Source organism: Symphalangus syndactylus, chromosome 15 (genome assembly GCF_028878055.3).
Source record: "Symphalangus syndactylus isolate Jambi chromosome 15, NHGRI_mSymSyn1-v2.1_pri, whole genome shotgun sequence".
In the NCBI taxonomy this organism is placed as follows: Eukaryota; Metazoa; Chordata; class Mammalia; order Primates; family Hylobatidae; genus Symphalangus; species Symphalangus syndactylus.
Genome location: NC_072437.2, coordinates 7,321,195 through 7,342,440, shown reverse-complemented (window position 1 = coordinate 7,342,440; position 21,246 = coordinate 7,321,195). Strand labels below are relative to the sequence as shown.

The 21,246-nt window shown below is 58.4% G+C and overlaps 1 protein-coding gene across 29 annotated transcripts in view; it reads left to right on the top strand.

Annotated features, from left to right (window-relative positions):
* Window positions 1-21,246, top strand: part of MCF2L (MCF.2 cell line derived transforming sequence like) — a 204,822-nt gene that overhangs the window by 105,941 nt on the left and 77,635 nt on the right. For 2 of the 29 annotated variants that reach the window (XM_055245326.2, XM_055245323.2), the window contains exon 1: window positions 6,596-6,866. The exons of 25 other annotated variants lie outside the window; for them this stretch is intronic. In XM_055245326.2, coding sequence (XP_055101301.2) covers window positions 6,794-6,866 — 73 coding nt within the window. In that variant the 5' untranslated portion in view covers window positions 6,596-6,793. Of the gene's footprint in view, window positions 1-6,577; window positions 6,867-21,246 lie in introns of those variants that run through there. 2 more of the 29 variants (XM_063618541.1, XM_063618547.1) reach the window with 2 other exon arrangements.

The window sequence follows — 21,246 nt, the reverse complement described above, 5'->3', positions numbered from 1 at the left end:
ACTGTGCCGGTGCCCCGGGCTCACATCGTTTTACAGACTTGCTCACGGAGGCTCAGGGCGTCTCTGAGGGCACAAAGCTTGTGTCAGCCAGCAGAATGGGGATGTAGACAGGGGCTCGCTCTCGAGCCTGTCCGCCTCCTGAACATGCCTGTTTGCTGAGCATATGATTAAGAGAAAGAAGGAAAGAGGGTCCGTTTGACAGTTTAGGGCAGCGCCCAGTATACCATCAGCACTAAGCTGTGTGAGAGCTTAGGGCAGCATCCAGTATACAGTTGGTGCTCAGTACGTGTTGGCACTGCAACTGCTGTCCTTGCCGCTGTGTGAGCTGCTGCTGGGTGGCAGTGTCTCCGGGCTGCCACTTCTGCCCCAGGAGAGCAGAGGGGAGCTGGCGGCCGAGGTGGGGTCGGTGGTGGGGTGAGCCTGTGGCGTTATGGCTCCAAGGCCTGCTGGCCTGAAGTTACCCCCAGGATGTGCTGCCCCGTGTGGGACCGTGTGGGATGCAGGGAGGAGTGTGGTTCTGGGGGTGGAGGTGGCGGGCTGCTGGCATCCTGTCACCGAACCCTCCTTCCACAGGAACGGGGGGATGAGTGGGAGAGCAGTGGGAGAGTCTGCCCTCTCCCCCAGACTCTTCCCTCCCTGTGGCATCAGAAGGGTGGAATCTGACTTACCAGGTGAGTGGGCAGGCATGGCCTGGAAGTCCGTTCAGTCCTGGGCACACCCACATGAACTGACATCCCCATGCCAAGCAGCGCCTGGGGGCCACCAGGGAGTGATGCCGGGTGCAGCCTTTACATTCAGCCGAAGCACAGTACAGCCCTGCCCTCACCCCACGCCAGGCTGACCTTCACCAGATCCGAGCCTGACGTCTTCTCCCCACGTAGTCCCGAGTTCCCCTCCCAGGGCCCCATTTAGAGACCCCCCCTTTTCCCTAAGCCACCAGATTCATGCAGTCTCCAAGGCTGGGCCAGCCCTCCTCATCTTCTAAGGATGTCCTACATCACAAAGGTAAATGGCATTTAAAATAAAATGTAGGCCAGGCTTGGAGGCGTGCACCTGTAATCCCAGGAGACTAAGGCGGGAGGACCGCTTGAGCTCCGGAGATCAAGGCTCGAGGCTGCAGTGAGCCGAGATCGCACTATTCCACTCCAGCCTGGGTGACAGAGCGAGGCCTTGCCTAGAAAAAATAAGTAAAAGGCGTTGACTTTAGAGAGTTTTCGACAAAAGAATGGAAACGTTTCTGGCCCCTGCATCTAGCCAGCTGTAGTGACCCTGACACTCCAGGATGGGCCGTGCTGCCCTGGGCTATGTGTGCAGCGGGGCTGGGACGGGCCAGGCTTGACCTGTGCTGTGATTTTCCACCCAGAACATCGCAAATGTTTCCCACCATGTGGAATGTCTGTTGGGGAAATGGTGTTCCAGAGTGTGCAGTGCCCCTCAGAGGCCCTGCGTCCCCTCCCGAGGCCCTGCGTCCCCTCCTGAGGCCCTGCGTCCCCTCCCGAGGCCCTGCGTCCCCTCCCGAGGCCCTGCGTCCCCTTCCGAGGCCCTGCGTCCCCTTCAGAGGCCCTGCGTCCCCTTCCGAGGCCCTGCATCCCCATCTTTTCTCCATGGCATCCTGCGACCGTGCTCCTCAGGTGTGCCCCACGGGCCCAGGAATGCCCTTCTCGGATGCGCCTCATGGTCCCAAGACTGTTCTCCTCAGATGGGTTCATGGCCCAGAATGGCATCCAGTCTCCTGGTGAGCCCTGTGGGTGGAAATCTGGTGCCTCCCCCATCTCTCCTGAGTCCTGATGGCTGGCAGTGCCGCCCACGGCACCCGGACGGGGGCTGTGTTGTGTCGTCTGCGTCTGTGCATAGCCGAGCCCCTGCCTAGGATCCTCAGCTGCTTTCTCTGCCTTCGCCACCCCCATGAAACTCCTGCACAGATCTGGACGCGCCCTGGCAGCTGCTGGGCCGGTCCCGCCCTCGCTATCTCAGGTGGGGCCGGGCAGCTGCGGGAGCTGGGCCTGGGCGGGTGCTGCTGCCAGCCCTGGGCCACCCTCACTGGCACTGCTTTCCCAGCTGAGCGGCTGCTTCCCGTGAACGGAGGGACTCTGAGATCATCTCGTCCTCACGTCTCCATCTGGGGAGAGCAACTTCCCAGCTCAGCGGCAGACCCAGAGCCCCAAATTCCCATCGAGAGCCTCGGGTGAGTCTTGAGACAAAGACCACTGTGGGTCTGGCCCAGGAACACACACTGCCCTCTCTCCGCTGCACTGAACCCAGGCAACAGATGCCGTCTGCACTTCCAGGTTTGCGATGGGGGTGCTGCTGACGCCCCTGCACAGGGTGGGAGCTGAGGAGCTGGCAGACAGACTCTCGGAGCAGTGTTACACAGGCAGCTCCTGCAGACACCTGTGTAGACGTCCACGTTACCCATAGCCGGGACCCCGTGTGTGGACAGCAGAGTGGGGGGCATGGGCGTCGCTGACCCTTGCCCCGCGTCCACTGTCCCTTCAGCCCCAGCCACCTGGTGAGCCGCGCCCTCTGCATCTGCTGCTATAGAGGTGTTTTATTTGACTTAAGGTTTAGCTGTTTGATTTATGCAGCAGGTCCCACCCCACAGCCTGATGGCTCCAGACAGGGCTGACCAGGTTTGTAAAATGAAATTGTCCATCCGGGAGGAGGAGAAAGCAACCGCCCATCCAGGTCGGTCACCCCACCCTCATCCGTCACACCTGGTGCCGTCACTCCCACAGCTCCTGGGGGTGGGAAGCGATGGGTCGAGTTGCTGCTGGACACGGGCCCCAGGCCCCCCTGGCGTCCCCAAGGTTCAGGGACCAGCGTGGTGACGCTCATTGTTCAAAGCTGCTGATCTGGGGCTGGTGTGTGTGGCTTCCTCTCCAGGCAGGGAGCACCTTCCTGTTTAACTGATCCGGACAGGGCAGGAGTGGGCTCTTGGCCAAGGTGCTGGGCCTGCCCGCAGCAGCAGCTGCTGTCTGAAGCCGGCATGTTCGCTCTGTGCCCTGCGTGAGTCCATGTGTGCGGGGCTTTGTGTTGCACTTCAGTGAGGGCCCCAGGGTCCACTGGGCACCTGCTGGGCTCAAACTGCAGTGCCTGGGCCATTTTCCATCCTGTGTTCCGAGCCCCCATGCACAGCACAGCTGCTAGACACGGTCATTCATGTAATTTCTAGGCACATTTGTAAAGCACACACACAAATAAAAGGTAAGGGCCAAATAAAGCATGAAGTCTCCTCACTGCTGTTCTTGGGAAGGCAAAACTTAAATGTGTAAAAAAGCTGGAAAACAGCATACCACATACAGCAACTAGAAACCCAGGGCCCTGGCATGTCAGGGAAGGGGGAGCTCAGAGCCAGGCCAAGCATGAGGAGGCTGTGAGCCACAGGCCTGGCTAGGGCTGTTGGGGAAATGGGCCGGGGACATTTCTGGAGGGTTCCGGAGGGTCCTGGAGGCCTCACCAAGGAGGCTGGAGTGATTGGTTACGTTATTCACGGAGCTGACTGGGCTCCCAGGAAGGGTCTGAAATCACACCAAAGGGAAGCCTGCAAGAAATCACAAGAAATGTGCGTTCCTGGGGGACGGGATGGCCGTGTGTCCAAAATGTGCATCCCTGGGGGACGGCCATGTGTCTGGCATCGACTTGGCCTGGGCTTGGCTTCTCTACTGCACTGCCGATCCCGCGTGTGGGGTCGATTCTGTCTTGAGCCGGCTGGAGGCCTCTGCCGTGGGTGTGGTTTCACGTGCACTGTCTCTGGCTGAAGGTCCAGGTGTCTGGAACAGCTTTTGTGAATCGGAAACTGGACAGAAACCAGCCCGAGGCCATGCGAGCTCCCACGGCCCTTGGAGGAAAGCTGTTTCCCGTCTCCAGCCAGAGAAGCTGCAGGGATGCCTTCGGCCGTGACTTGGTCAGCAGGGAGCTGGAACGGTCACGAGCTGTGGGTGGGGAGCCCTCAGTCTCCTGGACTGGGTGAGAAACAGTGGGTGAGCAGCCGCGGCCACAGCAATGAGCCCGGGATGGTTTCCCGTGTGTGGTTCGGGCCACGTGTTCCGGCCTCTGATGGGCGTTACTGTGATCATCAGTGGCCCCCCACGGACATAGAGCAGACCCAGCCCTCCCTGGAACAGGGCCATCGTGAGCCAGTCCCTCCTGAAGATGGCCAGGTCCTCCCCGTCTTGGGGCCAGACCACCTGGGTCTGCCCTGTGGTGACTGTCGTGTGACCCCCTTGCTTGTTGAGCAAATCCGTGAGACTCCACCGTGTACCCTGAAGGAGCACGGCCTTTGCCCACCAGAAACTTCAGTGTGACAAGACATCGGCGGCCAGGAGAGACGCACAGAAGAGGGGAGCAGCTGATTTCTCGGGGTCCTTGCATCTGTACCAGGGGCCCCTCCTTCCCCACACGATGCCCTCTCCTTAGAGGACAGCCTCTGGCACCGCTCACTGTCTCTCTGTTTAAAAACTGAGGCCCTTCTGTGAGAGCCTCCTGCTCAAAACACAGTCCTCTTTTTCGGCTGATCTTTGCTCACTCCATCTGCATTGGCCACTGTGCGGCTGCCTGAGACGTCCCAGCCTTCCGTGTCCTCCAGTGCTGGGAGCACTGAGGTAGGAGGTGGGCCTTGGGCCTCCGGGGTCTCTGCAGGCCTTGAGCACGTTGTGGGAGAGGGGTGTTTGGTACATGTGTCCCAAGCCTGATGCCTCTGGGAGTGCTTTGCTGTTGGGGGTTGGAAGCTGGAGGTGAGGACGCATTGGACTGTGCTCAGCGGTCAGGGGACCCACCGTGTGGCACTGTGATCTGCTCCTATGCCCCACCGTGTGGCACTGTGATCTGCTCCTGTGCCCCACTGTGTGGCACTGTGATCTGCTCCTGTGCCCCCGCCGGCTGATGATGTAGTAGTTGTGCCTGCAAAACATGCTTCGGACATTAGAGTCGGCCGGGAATGCAGACGCTGGCAGGCCCCAGAGCCGAGGCAGGGCCGAGGTGCAGGTGGCAGGTGCATTGGCGGGTTCCATGGTGATGGCATGAGGGGCCATGACACGGTGGCCTCCCCCGGGGCTCCTGTTCCAGGGAGAGCTCATCTGGGATGCATTCTGACAGCAGAAGGTAGGAACACAGAGATCCCAGACACAGGAGGTCTGGGTCAATGTGCAGAGCCCAAACCTGCTGTGGCTCAGGGGGCAGCTCACACTGTGGGCACCAGCCAGCCCTAGGTCCAAACTTACAGGGAAGGATGGCTGGGCTGGGGAGGACATAAATAATTATGGATGGACATCACAGCCCCTCGGCAGTCGTGAGTGGGTGCAGAGGGGCTTATAGAAGCGACATTCCTGCCCCAGGGATGAGGCTGCCTCTCAGAGGACCCAGGTGTGGAGGAAACAGTGGCCCCTCTTAGGCATCCCTCCCCTAAGTGTGCACAGGGTGGAGATGACAGTCTTGGCCCAGGAGGAAGAGTGAGGTTCCAGACTCAGCTTTGATGCTTGTCAGCGCAATCATGGCCACAAGAAAAGCCTCCATAGCTGATGTTCCCAGAGGCAGAGCCTGGTGAGGCCACGCTTTCCTCTCCAGCAAGCGTTTGGACGTGAGGGAGCCGAGGTTTCCAGAGGCAGGAGCCAGGTGTCTGGCGTTCGGGGTCAGCCACCCCCAGAAGCCAGTGTTCCCAGCGGGAGAAGCTGAAGCCTGGAGGGCCGGCTGTGCTGTGCTAGGCACACGCAGGGCAGGAGTCAGTGCACGTGAAGCTCTGCGGAGAGAGGCGCCGGAAGAGGCTGGGGTCCCACCCAAACCCAGTGCCCCTCCCAGGCCTTCTCGGCTCGAGCTGACTCCAGCACTGCCGAGTCAGTGTGTGATATTCTCAGGAGATCTGCCTTGGTCCCCTTAGCTCCTTGGGTTTTTCTGCTCAAACTCTGGGCCTGGACAAGTGGTCTCAGGTAACTTGGGAGCTCGTCAGGGACAGAACCTGAGTTTGAACGAGCTCTTTGTGGGACTCCCACCCAGGGCAGCGGTTAGGAGCCCCCTCCTGGACTGCTAGTTTTCAAGTGTCGTATTTAACTATCCCCCTCCCGGCCCTGGAAAAGTAAAGAGAGGCAGCCGGGAGCCTGCCTTCTGTGTTCTTGGTGCAGGGGTATTCTGAGAACGGCCCCTGCTCACACAGGTTTAAAATGAACTCAGTGACCACAGACGGATGAGAACAGCAGACACAGCTGCCTCCCGGGCACTCGAAGGCTCAACTCCCCACGGGCGTGTGTTGCCGGGGGCAGAAGGCTTGGCCCCCTGGGTCAGCATACTCTCCGGACAGCTCATCCCTGCCAGCCCAGGTCCCTGCAGCCCTGGGGCTGGCTCAGGGGATGCGGACCTCGGCCCAGGTCCCCACAGCTGTGGGGCTGGCTCAGGGGACGGATCTCTGCTAAGCATGGCCCCTGCCAGCTCAGGTCCCTGCCACTCAGTGGATGGGACTTTGGCGGAGCGTGGGGCCCCTGCAGGGAGGGTCTAGACAAGCAACATCAGGAACCTGAAGCCTCCCCAGCCAGGGCTCAGCTGTCTCCAGGATCGCAACAGTTAAGCTGCCTGCAGCAGGATAAGTGAGCCGATGCGGCTCCTTAATCAGGGACATCGAATCGGAGGTCCTGGGAGGAGCAGCCGGCTGGCTGCCCTGCAGAGGCCAGGTCTGCGCAGCAAACCCAGGAAGGTGTGGCGTCCCCGCTCCGCGGCCAAGATGGTGCTGGTGCTGCGCCATCCTTTGTGTGCCTGGGAAGGGCGTTCCGGGAGCCGGGTCGGGGGCTCCTGACTTGCATTGGGCAGCATGACGGTGAGCCGGCTGTCACTGCTGTGCCGGGACCTCTGGGCGCTGTGGCTGCTGCTGAAGGCTGGCGCAGGTGTGTGGGGCGCGGGTGGGTCCTCGCCTCCCTAGAAGGTGTTGTGGGGCGACCGTGCGGGGACGCAGGGCGGGGGTGGACGTTGCGGGCTCAGCCCTGTCCTCAGAGGCTGCTGCGGCAGGAGCCCGGGGCTGAGGGATGCCGGGGATGGATGTTGGGGCGGGTGCCTCCGAGACCACAGGAGCCCTGCTCCTTGGCAGGGAAGGTGTGTGCAGGCCTTGCCTTATGGATGGTTTAGGGCCATGGCCTTGGGGTCCCTGGTGAGCAGTGGGGCCGCCTCTGCCCTTGGCCTGTGAGGGACCATCTGTGCTGGCCCCGGAAGGCTGGGATCACCTTTCCACTGGCTCCTTTGTTCGAGGTTTTTCATAGACAGGCTCTGTGGACAAATGAGGGCAGCGCCCACGTCTGGCTGGTGGAGGGGCTGCGGCTCCTCCTTGGAGGGGACACCCGGCCACTGCTGTTCCCACAGCGGGGCCACCTGTGGTGCAAGGCGTGACAAGCTGCCCTCTCTAGGCAAGCAGGACTTGGGAGGCCCCTGGCCAAGCCTGTGGACCCGGCTGGGCGGCCTCTGTGGTCTTAGGTTTGGGTGCGTTTGGTCTGGTCAGGGGTCAGGGGCTGCTGGTCCACACTGGCCCCATCCTGACAATTGGAGCTTTGGGGCAAGGTCCCTGGAGAAGGGGCCACGTGGGGAGGAAGCAGCCTGGGTTTTGTTGATGCTTTTCTAAGAATGGAGTACTCGTTTTCAAGAGATTTCTCCTAATTATATTTTCCAGTGGGTACTTATGCCAAGTATTGATGAATAATTCATAAAATAAGCATCTGTGAATTTTATTGAATCAGACCTTAACTATCAATGGCAATGAATAAACATCTAAAGTTTCCAATTCTAAAGTAAAGAACTGGCTGGGTACAGCAGTTCATGCCTGTAATCCCAGCACTTTGGGAGTCTGAGGCTAGAGGATCGCTTGAGCCCAGGAGTTTGGGACCAGCCTGGGCAACATAGCAAGACCTCATCTGTAAAAAAAAAAAAAAAAAAAAAAAAAAAAAAAAAAAATTTAATAGGCTGGGTGTGGTGGCATGTGCCTGTAGTCCCAGCCACTTGGGAGGCTGAGAGGGGAGAATCATTTGAGCCCAGGAGGTCAAGGCTGCAATAAGGTATGATTGCACAACTGTACTCTAGCCTGGGTGAGGGCATGAGCAGGGGCAGGTGGCCGCCACAGGTTATGGGGTTGGCCGTGGAGCACCGTGGAAGGCTCTGGGGTGAGCAGGGGCAGGGGCCCTCCCTGGGCTATGGGGTTGGCTGTGGCGCACTGGGGAAGGCTCCAGTGTGAGCAGGGGCAGGTGGCTGCCCTGGGTTATGGGGTTGGCTGTGGAGCACTGTAGAAGGCTTTAGCATGCGTAGGGGCAGGTGGCCGCCCCATGTTATGGGGTTGGCTTTGGGGCACCGTGGAAGGCTCCGGAGTGAGCAGGGGGCAGGTGGCTGCTTTAAGGGAGGTTGTGTCCCCTGGGTGCCCCCTGGTTTCGCACCCCTGATGCCCTGGCCACCCCATCCTGCAGTTCCCTCCTGAAAGACCAGGCAAAGCCAGGACCACCCTGGACAAGAGGAGGAATTGTCCTTCTGAGCCCTGACGGTTCCTTGATCAGCCCCGGGACCTGCCCCAGGCTCTGTTTTAGTGTCTCACGTCTTCTTAGGGTACATTGAAGAAGCATTGTCGGTGCCAGGGTCAGCCAGGGTCAGCCAGGCCTGTGTTCCTCACCGTGCCCCTCCTCACTCCTGCAGAGGCCTAGGGACCTGGAATGAACTTGCCACCTGTGGGTGACCTTTCTCAGAAGGTAAATTGCAGTGTGGGGCAAGCCCTACTGGCCTCGGAGAGTCTGTCCTCAGGCCCACAGGGGGCCAGCTGGGGGAGGCGCAGAAGGACTGAGATGCTTGGACTCCACAGAGAGGTCACCGTGGTACAGTCCGGACTGTTGTTTTTAATTTTAAAGGAAAGAATTTGTTATGACGACTGTTCTCGTTCTCCTTTAGGCATTTTTAACATGTGTTCCAGGCAGACCAGGCTGTGGCCCTTCCCTCGTGGCTAGTACAGGTCACGCCTCCCCCCGGCCCAGGGAGTAGGGAGGTTTGGCTCTGGTATGACCCTCCGGGGCACAAGTGTCCTCGGGGAGCTGGTCCCTACTGCATACAGGCCACCTGGCATCACTCGGCAGAGGAGGACGGGGCACTGCCCTGCAGAGAAGCATCCGTCTGCCCGTCAGCGGGTGGTCCTCTTCACCTTGGCCTCTTGTTGAGCCCACCTCCCACCCGCACAGCATCCTGCGCTGTAGCCAACACCACCTCCTCCGTGGACCTCAGTCTGCAGCCGTCGCTCCGTGTCTGCAGCTGGGGCCCTGGCCAGCCCCCAGGGCGCAGTGCTGGGGGGTTCCTCTGGGTCCCTGTAGCCTCCTAACATAACCTGGGGGCAGGAAGATCCCCCTGGGTCTGCTCCCCTGGTGGGGGCAGCCATCACCAAAGCCGTCTGCCTGCATCACTGGCTGAATTGCAGCCATGATCCCACAAGGAAGCCTTGTCTCAGCTTTACAGAGGAGGAGGAGGCCCAGAGAGAGAAAGCAACTGCCCAGAGTCACACAGCTCAGGGAGGTTGTGTTCAGGGTGAGGTCTGTGCTCCTGCAGGGCCAGTGAGTGTCTTTCCTGCGGCCGCTGCTGGCCCACATGTGTGGTGATGACACCAAGTGCACGGACCACGCGTGTGTGCAGATGCTGCATGGGCTTCACGTTGGTGCCCGTTTCTCTCTGGACCTTACGAAGACGGGTTTGTGGAGGCACGGCAGCCCGTGCATGCAATTGGTGGGCATGTAAATTGGTGCAGGTATCACGGAAAACTGGGGGGGTATGGAGGTTCCTCAAGACATTGAAAAGAGCACTGTTGTTGGAGCCAGGAGTCCCCACTGTGGGTGGGTATCAGGGGAAAGGAGTGAGCGCGTTAAAGAGCTGCCCGCCCTCCGGAGCTCACCAGCCCAGACGTGGAATCGACTCCAGTGCCTGTTAGTGGATGGGCACGTAAAGACGACGTGGTGCACACACAGTGGAGTGCTGTTGGGTTTTTGTTAAAAAGGAAATCCTGTTATTTGAGACAACACGGATGAGCCTGGAGGACGGTGCTGAGCAAAATCAGCCACAGGCAAAGCCGCGTCCTGCTGAGTAAAATCAGCTGCAGGCACAGAAAGGCAAAGCCACGGCCCCACTCGTGTGGGGTGTCAGAGACGCCGACAAGCACAGTGGCTACTGGGGGCTGGGGCGGGGAAGCCTGGGGAGATGCTGGCCAGAGGACACAGAGTTCCCATTGTGCCGAATGAATGAAGTCTGGGGGTCTGTTCATGGTGGGCCATGGGCTGTTCATGGTGACTGACTATGGGCTGTTCATGGTGGCTGTGGTTGGTTTATGATGGCTGTGATCTGTTCGTGGTGGCCATGGTGGTCTGTTTGTGGTGGCCATGGGCTGTTCATGGTGGCCGTGGGCTGTTCATGGTGGCTGTGGTTGGTTTATGATGGCTGTGATCTGTTCATGGTGGCCGTGGTGGTCTGTGGTGGCCATGGGCTGTTCATGGTGACTGTGGTTGTTCGTGGTGGCCATGGTCAGTTTGTGGTGGCTGTGGCGTGTTTATTGTGGCCATGGTTGGTTTGGGGTGGCCGTGGTCTGTTTGTGGTGGCCGTGGTTGGTTTGGGGTGACAGTGGTTGGTTTGTGGTGGCCATGGTCTGTTTGTGGTGACAATGGTTGGTTTGTGGTGGCCGTGGTCTGTTTGTGGTGGCCGTGGTTGGTTCGGGGTGGCTGTGGTCTGTTCGTGGTGGCCATGGTCTCTTTGTGGTGACCATGGTTGGTTCGTGGTGGCCGTGGTCTGTTTGTGGTGGCCGTGGTTGGTTTGGGGTGGCTGTGGTCTGTTCGTGGTGGCCATGGTCTGTTTGTGGTGACCGTGGTTGGTTTGTGGTGGCCGTGGTCTGTTTGTGGTGGCCGTGGTTGGTTTGGGGTGGCCGTGGTCTGTTTGTGGTGACCATGGTTGGTTCGTGGTGGCCATGGTCTGTTTGTGGTGGCCATGGTTGGTTCAGGGTTGCCGTGGTCTGTTTGTGGTGGCCGTGGTTGGTTCGTGGTGGCCGTGGTCTGTTTGTGGTGGCCGTGGTTGGTTCGTGGTGGCCATGGTCTGTTTGTGGTGGCTGTGGTTGGTTCAGGGTGGCTGTGGTCTCTTTGTGGTGGCCATGGTCTGTTTGTGGTGACCATGGTTGGTTTGTGGTGGCTGTGGTCTTTTTGTGGTGGCCGTGGTTGGTTCGGGTGGCTGTGGTCTGTTCGTGGTGGCTGTGGTCTGTGGTGACCATGGTTGGTTCGTGGTGGCTGTGGTTAGTCTGTGGTGGCTATGGGCTGTTCATGGTGGCTGTGGTTGGTATGTGGTGGCTGTGGTAAGTTCATGGTGGCTGTGATCTGTTCAAGGTGGCTGTGGCCTGTCTGTGGTGACTGTGGTTGACACTGTATTTGTACCTGAGGTTTGCTGGGAGTGGATGTTGAGTATTCTAACTGTAAAAGGAAATGGCAGCTGTGGGAGATGACAGTCAGTCACCAGTGAGTTTGGTGGTGGCTATGGTTTCACAACGTGAACTATATCAAAACAGCACGTGTGCACCTTAAATATATACAATTATTTTTCTCAATATAGCTGAAAAAAATAGCCAGAAGCTGTAAGCTCAGGAAGTGATGAGCCAGCCAAAGGCTCCATAGTGAACAGAGCTGAGGAAATGGGGCTGCTTAGCGAAAATCATCGGACTCCAAGCTCCCTGATGGCTCCAACATCTTCCGTGACTCTGGGCAGCTCCTGTGCAATGGGAGGCTGTGCCCTGCCATGTCCCCGCCTTCCTGCCCACAAGCCTGCCCTGTCCCAGCCACTGGCGTCTCACTCACCCATCAGCCTGGAAACAGACGCATGTCGGCACCCTCCCAGCCCCTCTGTGAGAGCCTCTCCATAGCCTCGCTGTTGAGCCCGTGGCAGTGAAGGTCCCAGGCACTGGAGCAGACGGCGTGGGCTCAGTCCTGGCACTGCCCGCCCTACAGTCCTGGACTGCTCACAGCTGAGCCTGACCTTGAATCCCCCGTCTTTAACATGAGGATGATGAGGCTTCGTGCTCCCTAGGTCCTTGTGAGGACTCACTCAATGCACTGGAGCCGGGTGTGAGTAGGAAACCTGTCTTTCTGGCCTGATCCTCCCCCACCAGGAGCACAGGGTGGTCCTCATCTGAACCCCGAGGGGGCCTCCCTGGCATGCCTTTTCTCCCTGGACCCCCAGCCATTCCAGGTGCAGCTGCCAGTGCGACCCCTCCTGCAGACAGAGGGTCTGTGTGAGGGCTCAGCTGCCTCTGAACAGGAAAGGCTCTAGAAGGCAGTGGCTGGGAGGGCAGCACACCCTGGGCGGCCTCCACGAGAGAAAGGGAGAGAGGCGTGCATCTCAGTGGGGGCTGGTGGGAGACCCTGAGGTATTCAAGACCCTTGGGTTTGGGCCCTATGGAAATGCTCCCTGCGGGTGCCACCAGCCCTGCCCACTCAGCAGTCACTTGAGAACGCCCTGAGCATCTGGCCTGGGAGGCTGGGCCCGGAGCCTCACATGTGCCGAGGCTTGGCTCAGGCCCCAAGGGCAGGCCCAGGTCTGTGGCGGGGTGTGGGGAGGCAGTGGAGCCGTGGGTACTGTGCAGCGGGTGGGGCTGTGACCGGAGGTGGCAGAGCCGGCAGCCAGCCCAGCCCTCAGGGGAGAGGGTGGCAGGGCCAGGGTCTCTGAACTCTGGAAGGACCTGTGTCCCTCATCTTGAAACCTGGCCTTCTGTGTCACTCAGACAGTGGCTCTCAGTCACTTTGGTCTCTGATCCCTTTGCCCCATGATTTTTTAGGTTGTTCTAGCTCAGAAGCCGTTGCGTGTGTGGTGTGACTACCCCCTAGCCAGGGCATGAATGCAGCCAGGGCATGAATGCACGCAGATCCAGGCCCCGTGCAGAGCCCGCCAGGTGTGGGGTGGATGCTGAGGCCCACCTGGCTGAAACTGCACTCAGGCCATTTTTCTGATACCAGGAAACGTTCATAAAAATGCAAGCTGGTGAGCAGCCAAGTGCCCCCCTTCATGACAGACCCTCCTGGTGCCCCTGGCTTAGTGTGACCTTGAGAACAGCGGGGGTCTAACCCCTGACCCCAGCGTCCACGTCACCTGGGAGCCTCACCTTGAGACCCCTGCATTATGGTTCTGAAATCACTTGAGTGGGCCGTGGCCACCGTGGAGCAGAGAGACAGGAAGTACCTGCCAGAAGATCAAATTGCAATCCGTGTAATTTAAAGATCTCACTGGGCTGTGCTGGCGATTCTAGAGTGGGGCAGCCCTTCATTCCATGAACTAGCGTAAGAGCTCCAGTGAAACACGCAGTGCGGGGCCGGCTGTACGGACAGGGCTGAAGAAAGCAGAAACTGAGCGAACGTGATTCGGCGGCCTCAGCCACTGTCCTTTGTAAGTAAGCTTGGGGAGTCAGCGGGAGAAACGTGACCGACTGGCCACTTCAGGCGGCTCTGTGTCGTAAGGATGTTTCGCGTTAGGTGATTGCCAGACTTACATCAAGCTTGAAGAAGCAGAAGATCCCTGCACACGCGTGTGGCCCAGACCAAGAGCTGTCACGTGACAAACTTTGTGCTTAAGTGGGTTTTTAGTACGTGTATCTTTTCTTTTTCTTTTCTTTTTTTTTTTTTTTTTTTTGAGATGGAGTCTCGCTCTGTCACCTAGGCTGGAGTGCAGTGGCACAATCTCAGCTCACAGCAACATCCACCTCCCAGGTTCAAGAGATTCTCCTGCCTTAGCCCCCTGAGTACCCTGGGACTACAGGCACCTGCCACCATGCCCAGCGAATTTTTGTATCTTTAGTAGGGAGGGGGTTTCACCATGTTGACCAGGCTGGTCTCGAACTCCTGACCTCAAGTGATTTGCCCACCTTGGCCTCCCAAAGTGTTGGCATTTATAGGTGTGAGCCACTGTGCCCGGCCAAGTACGTGTATCTTTTTGACAGTGTGAAGAATGTATTTAGGCTTGACTGTTTTAAAGCACCATAATGAATGTATAATTAAGTTATGGTAAAGTCTTAACCCTGTGTTACAGGGGAACGGTAACGTTGTGAGTGGCTGTGTCTCAGCCCCTGGACTCCAGCAGTCACCCTCATAGGAGTCCCACCTCTGCGGGCAGCTCAGAGCCTCCACATTTTTATATTTAATTCTCATGGTTAAATTCACTGCCGTAACTCATGGAATTAAGTCTTTTTAAAATCTAAGCAAACTGTCTTCAAGACAGAAAAAGTTGGGTAATTCTTCATCTATTTGAAGTGATGTTCTCTGGATGGGCTGTATCCTAAGAATGTATCAAAAGTGGAAATTCTGACCACTGTTCTGATTGTCCTTTTACATATTAAACAAGTTGAGAACAAGAACAACAAAAAGAGGGACCTCCGTGACCACGCAGAGGAAGACAGAGCCTGGCCTGGTTGGAAGATTGGCCTCTCCTCTGTCCTGTTTTCTCCAAGGTTCGATAACATCTCAGTTTCCCTTGGAGCGTGGGGACTTCATTTTGATTTTCAGTCTGATCTTTTGGGGTCCAGGCAGGAGCTTGGTCCCAAACAACACACCCACGTGTGCTGAGGGCGCGCTCTAGGGGATTCTTACGCCCGCCTGCATCCGAGAACCCAGGGCTTGCGGGCGAGGCAGCGTGGAGAGCGGAGAGCGCAGCTCTGGAGACGGCCCCCAGAGGAGATTGGCCAAGTGCGGATGTGCGTGCCCTCCCTGCCCGAGGCGCAAACCGTCTCACTCCAAAGGGCGTCCGGAGGGTTCTGCGGGGCGGCTGTGCACTGACACCTGCCCCCCACGTGGGAGTCCGCCGGCTCCTGGCCCTTGCGGGTTGGTTTTGCGGGTCTGAGATGACACCCCCGTGGTCGGAGCGGCATTTCCCTGATCACCACTCCTGTTGACCGTCTTTTCTGGCAGGGCCTTTTATTTTAAAATGTGTAAAGGTTAAGCTTTCTGAGATCAGAAAAAGAATAGTGAACCACGTGATTTAAGTCACTGTGTATGTGACATGAAATATTTATACCTAACCCACTAGCAAATGGCTCGTTAAAAATATTTGAGATTTAATGTAAGTGAGAATTCTGCCAACCAAGTCAGGATAAACCTTAAACATCGGGAAGGCAAAATCAAACGGATCCTTTAACACACATCACAGAGGTATGGACGCCCCTTTTGTCCCAGTGGCAGGGATGGGGCGCTGGCCCCCAGGGTATCCTGGTCCTCCCTGACCCACGGTGTCAGGAGCTTGTCTGGAGGGGACGGGGACGCTGGCCCCCGGGGCGTCCTGGTTCTCCTCCCTGACCCACACGGTGTCAGGAGCTTGTCTGGAGGGGACAGGGCGCTGGCCTCCTGGGGTGTCCTTATCTGAAGGCTGTGGTTTCAAGCATCCTCCTTACTGAATTTAGACTTTGTTCCGATTTTGTGGCCTGCGTTTCTTATTACTGCCCTGCTCTGCAGCCCTGCACTTCCTGGGTTTGGAGATCCTCATGGATGGGCTTGGGGAAGGCCTCTGGCCGGACGATCTGGTGACGTAATCCCATCTGACGCTCAGCCTTGGACTTTGAAAAGGCACGACTGTCCCGTCTGATGGACAGGATGCAGAAGCCTTTGGGAATGGGCTTTTTGCCAGAATAAATAAAAGAAGACAATTGGCAAAAGATGGACTGTGCCCCATGGCCCCAGGCTGCTGTGTGGAGTGCCTTGTCCTCTCCTCTGCCCACGGTCACCAGTGAGCACCAGGGACGGGGTTTCCTGCTGCACTTGGGCCTCTTCCTGCTGCCAGGAGCTGCCTTGCTGCCTCCACCTGTGACAGTGCACCCCCCACACCTCACCGAGACAGGGTTTCCAGGGCGGCACCCAGCTCCACCTGTGACAGTGCACCCCCCTCACCTCACCGAGACAGGGTTTCCAGGGCCCCACCCAGCTCCACCTGTGACAGTGCACCCCCCTCACCTCACCGAGACAGGGTTTCCAGGGCGGCACCCAGCTCCACCTGTGACAGTGCACCCCCCCTGCCACCCCCACCGTGAGAGGATTTCCAGGGCCCACCCAGCTCCCATCCCCGTCTCCTGCATTCTCTCTGCTGCTTTCGAGGTCACCCTGGGCTGGAAGGGGTGCCTGGAACGCTGCTCAGATGTCTTGGCCGCCCTCCCACCCCCCACACCCCACTCCTGGTTTTCAAGATGAAATTGTCCTCAAATAAAGCAAGCTTTTGAGTCAGCTTGCAAGAGGAAGGAAGTTTGCTTAGTCGTCTGGTTTTGTTGGAACAGAGATCTAAAGATAGACACATGGTCCTCCTCCCTGGACTGCCATTGCCAGGACCCTGTTTCTGTGAGGAAAACTCAGTGGTGGGGCCTCACCTGTGTATCAGGTGAGCCAAGGGCACCTCTGCCCTTCCCACGCTTGGGAAGTACGTCGTCCCCATAGTGGCCAGAAGAGATCGGCCCTCCCAGGTGGGGCTGCTGTGGTTGGTGCTGGGGACGGGCAGGGGCAGGCCTGGCCACGCCCTCGTTGGCCCCACCTGCTGCCTCTGGCTGCATGGCAGGGGAATGGACGGGGCAGCCTCTGCCCCCATGGCAGTGGAATGGACGGGGCAGCCTCTGCCCACATGGCAGGGGAATGGACGGGGCAGCCTCTGCCCACATGGCAGCGGAATGGACGGGGCAGCCTCTGCCCGGCCTCAGACGTGAGGCCCTAACCCTCCCCTCTCAGACCCGCTTCTGACCAATGGGATCATCACTGGGGAGTTGGTTGGGGCAGGGCTCAGTGGGGGAGCTGGGCCTGGCCTGGCCTTGGGTGGCAAAGACGGGTCAGGGGCCCACCACCTCCCAGACATCCGACGGCACGGAGCCCCATAGAGGCCACACTCGCTTGCCTGCGTCTCTTCCGGGGACCTGTCTCCTGAACTGAGTGGCCACCATTGTTCTTCCGTGCGCTTCTTAGTCTTATGGCTGCAAAATTAAGTAGACTGGAACTTTTAAAGAAACTATGATCATAAAGGGCAGATTTTCCCATCATTCTTGAGTGGGTTCAAAAAATCAAGAAGAAGGAAAACTTACACACATAAACGGAAGAAACGCCCAGCGCCCTGAAAATCCCAGGGCCCTGCCTGCAGAAGGCCTCCATGAAGAACGGGAGAAGGCCAACACTCTGACGTGGGTCAGAGAGCATCCACAGGCCTCTTTAGGTTCACAGCGTGGCCAGTGACCACTTCAGATGTAGTGATATTTTAGAGTTTATTTGTATAAGCTTACCTGTGTGCAGTTTCTGATCACACACAGGGGGAACCCTGCTTTTCAAACCCAAAATGAGGCATTTAATCTGAGGGACAATATTTAGAGTTTGTCCTGGCCCAGAGAGTCCAGAGGCACTGGCGGCTGCCAGCAGGTAGACACTGCAGTGCGGATAGTGGACAGGTGGTGTGGATGGTGGACAGGCGGTGTGGATGGTGGACAGGCGGTGTGGATGGTGGACACTGCAGTGCAGATGATGGACAGGTGGTGTGGATGGTGGACAGGCGGTGTGGACGGTGGACAGGCGGTGTGGATGGTGGACAGGCGGTGTGGATGGTGGACAGGCGGTGCGGATGGTGGACACTGCAGTGCAGATGATGGACAGGCAGTGTGGACGATGGACAGGCGGTGTGGATGGTGGACAGGTGGTGTGGACGGTGGACAGGCGGTGTGGACGGTGGACAGGCGGTGTGGATGGTGGACAGGCGGTGTGGATGGTGGACAGGCGGTGTGGACGGTGGACAGGCGGTGTGGACGGTGGACAGGCGGTGTGGATGGTGGACAGGCGGTGTGGATGGTGGACAGGCGGTGTGGACAGTGGACAGGCAGTGTGGATGGTGGACAGGCGGTGTGGATGGTGGACAGGCGGTGTGGATGGTGGACAGGCAGTGTGGACGGTGGACAGGCAGTGTGGATGGTAGACAGGCGGTGTGGATGGTGGACACTGCGATGCGGACGGTGGACAGGCGGTGTGGATGGTGGACACTGTGATGCAGACGGTGGACACTGCAATGCGGACGGTGGACAGGTGGTGTGGACGGTGGACACTGCAGTGCAGATGATGGACAGGTGGTGTGGACAGTGGACACTGCAATGCGGATGGTGGACAGGCGGTATGGATGGTGGACACTGCGATGCAGATGGTGGACACTGCAATGCGGACGGTGGACACTGCAATGCAGACGGTGGACAGGTGGTGTGGACGGTGGACACTGCGATGAGGACAGTGGACACTGCAATGCGGATGGTGGACAGGCGGTGTGGACGGTGGACACTGCAGTGCAGATGATGGACAGGCGGTGTGGATGGTGGACACTGCAGTGCAGATGATGGACAGGCGGTGTGGATGGTGGACACTGCAGTGCAGATGATGGACAGGCGGTGTGGATGGTGGACACTGCAGTGCAGATGATGGACAGGCAGTGTGGATGGTGGACACTGCAGTGCAGATGATGGACAGGCGGTGTGGATGGTGGACACTGCAGTGCAGATGATGGACAGGCAGTGTGGATGGTGGACACTGCAGTGCAGATGATGGACAGGCGGTGTGGACGGTGGACACTGCAGTGCAGATGATGGACAGGCAGTGTGGATGGTGGACACTGCAGTGCAGATGATGGACAGGCGGTGTGGATGGTGGACACTGCAGTGCAGATGATGGACAGGCAGTGTGGATGGTGGACACTGCAGTGCAGACGATGGACAGGCGGTGTGGACGGTGGACAGGCAGTGTGGACAGTGGACACTGCAGTGCAGATGGTGGACAGGCGTTGCTTTGCCCCCTATGGGCCTGTGATGCCCAGAGAGTGGGAACCCGCCTGTGAGGGGTTGGGGCCTTGGCACTGGATTCCACAGGATGCTCTGGGAAGGCACCCCCTCCCTTCCTCCGCTACGTTAGCAGGGGCAGCTGCTGGGCCAGGCCCTGTGGGGAGGGTGGGGAACCTGGGCATGGTCCCTGCAGCTTTGAGTGGGGGCTTGTGGGCGCCCATGGAGAGTGCAGGCTGCCGTGAGGGGCCCTGTCTGGCGAGGAGGTGGAGAAAGGCCTCTCTGAGGTGGCATCTCAATAGGAAATTGAGTGGGGTCAGACTGGCCACAAGAGGAGCAGCCGAGCAAGGGCCGCAGGCCCGGACCTTGCCCATCCGAGGAACTCTGAGTGTGTGGCAGCCCCTGGAGGGGTGGACGAGGAGGCTACAGTGGGCAGCCTGTGCCAGAGGCAGCTTCACACCTACATGCACCACTCTCTCAGAACGTGGAGGGACGGCAGGTGGTGTCCCTCCATCTCTAACACACAGGAAAGACATCTGCTGTCAGCAGGGCCCCAGAGCAGGCGCCGGTGAGGTCCAGAGCCGGGTCAGGAACGCCCGAGCTCGTAGGGAACAGGCAAACACGCCGCCTCTCAGAGCTGCCAGAATGGAGTCAGGGAGTCATGGTGGAAGTGTCCACATCGATGCCGTCTGGAAGTTGCGTCTGGAAGTTGAGGTGCGGAGAGGGAGCCACAGACATGGGTTGATGCTTCCCCATTTGTGGCCCTAGTGAGCCTGGGTCGCCAGCATCCTGCAGCCATCACCTGTCCAATTGGCACCCCCCCTGTCCAAACCATCCCCCCCGTGATGAACCTGCCAGCTCACAGTATCCACAGTCTTTTTTGTAGCCCCCAGAGTTTCTCAAAACTCCAGGGAGACCCTTCCCCTGTGCTCCGTGTCAGCGATGTGCTTCTCCTGGGGTGAGCAGTTGTTGGATTTGAGGATGGTGCCTCCTGGTTTCCTCGCGGGTTACAGTCACTCCTGGTGAGAGAGAAAAACTTACTGTAAAATCTGAACGTCCAACTGCGCAGTCTAGGCTGCCATTGGCTTCACCAGACACACATTCCAGAGAGGTGTGTGCCAGTGGAAGTCACCTTGCCAGGAGCATAAAATAGTATTTCACGCTTTACTGCTTGACTGTTTCTTTCTCCCACAAAAGAAGCCATCGCTGAGATGTGCTTGCGTACTGGGAAAGGATCTGTGCCCTGAGCTCGCCCTGCAAGGCTCTGCGGAAGGGCCTTGACATCTGCTTGGCTCTGGCAGGTCCCGTGACACCGTGGCACCGCCGCTTCCCCCCCAACACCAGGGTTGTCTCTGGCTCGGAGGCAAAGTAGTCCCGCAGCTGGCAGGGCCGCAGCCAGCACGGCCCAGGAGGGGCCCCTTTGTGTTCCACTGCGTCCCATGTTTACACTTGTTTGTCTGCAAGACTGGAAGAGCAAGATTTAAGTCTGATGCCAGGTAGATATTATCTTGCAGCCTCTGCTGGGAATTTCCAGGTACAAATACCTCTGTCCCATATCTTCAGGCTGTTAGTGGCCTGGGTCCTCAGGTGTGGAAAAATTGAGCGTTTAAGCCATTCTCAGGTCATCAGCATGAGTCCTGCATCTTTTAGAGAGAAATTGTGTGGATGTTCAAGACTGCAAATGTGGCTATATGATGAGAGCATTGGCCAGAAATCGTGTCTGCTCCGTGGTCAGTGGTCAGTGTCCCCCAGGCACAGTGGCCTGGCAGCCGCTCTGTGGCGGAGACCACCAGCCTGTCAGTCCACATAGCTTTCCCTGGAGGATCTTGCTGGCCCCATGCTCCTAGCTGGTGCTAACCGTGTGCTCCCGGCTGGTGCTGGCCTAGTGCTCCCCCCATGCTTCCAGCCAGTGCTGGCCCGGTGGCTGCAGGTGCTGCAGTGCGTCCAGACCCATCTGGAAACTGCTGGGTGGGGGGATGGGTGCGGGGGTCGACCCTGCTGTTGCCATGCTGCATTTGTGTCTGTCTAATGGTGAGACCAGGGATGTGGCACAGACCCCCAAGGGTCCCCTGTGTGCGGAGGCAGTGGCCCATTCCGTGGCCAAGTTTTCCTCATGGGCCACAAGTTACTGCACCTGCAACAGGTGCGGGGCAGGGGTCGCCTGAACATCTTCCCCGATGTGGGTGGGACTCAGACCAAAGCGTATTTATCTGAGGAGCCAGAACCGAGCCCTCTCCCACTGCTCCCCCGCCTCCTCTCTGTCCAGGTCTCTCTCTTTGTCCCTCCCTCTCTCTGTCTCTCAATCCCTCTCTCTGAACCTCTTATACCACACTTTCAAAACTGATGGTGAATCACTCAACACACAGCTTTTGTGTGCTGAGAAACAAAGGCCTCCACGTATTGGAAACTGAAAAGCCTTTTTCCAGCCACGTGACGCCGCTCCTGTAGGTGCCTGTGGATGTGCCAGCTCCGCGTGG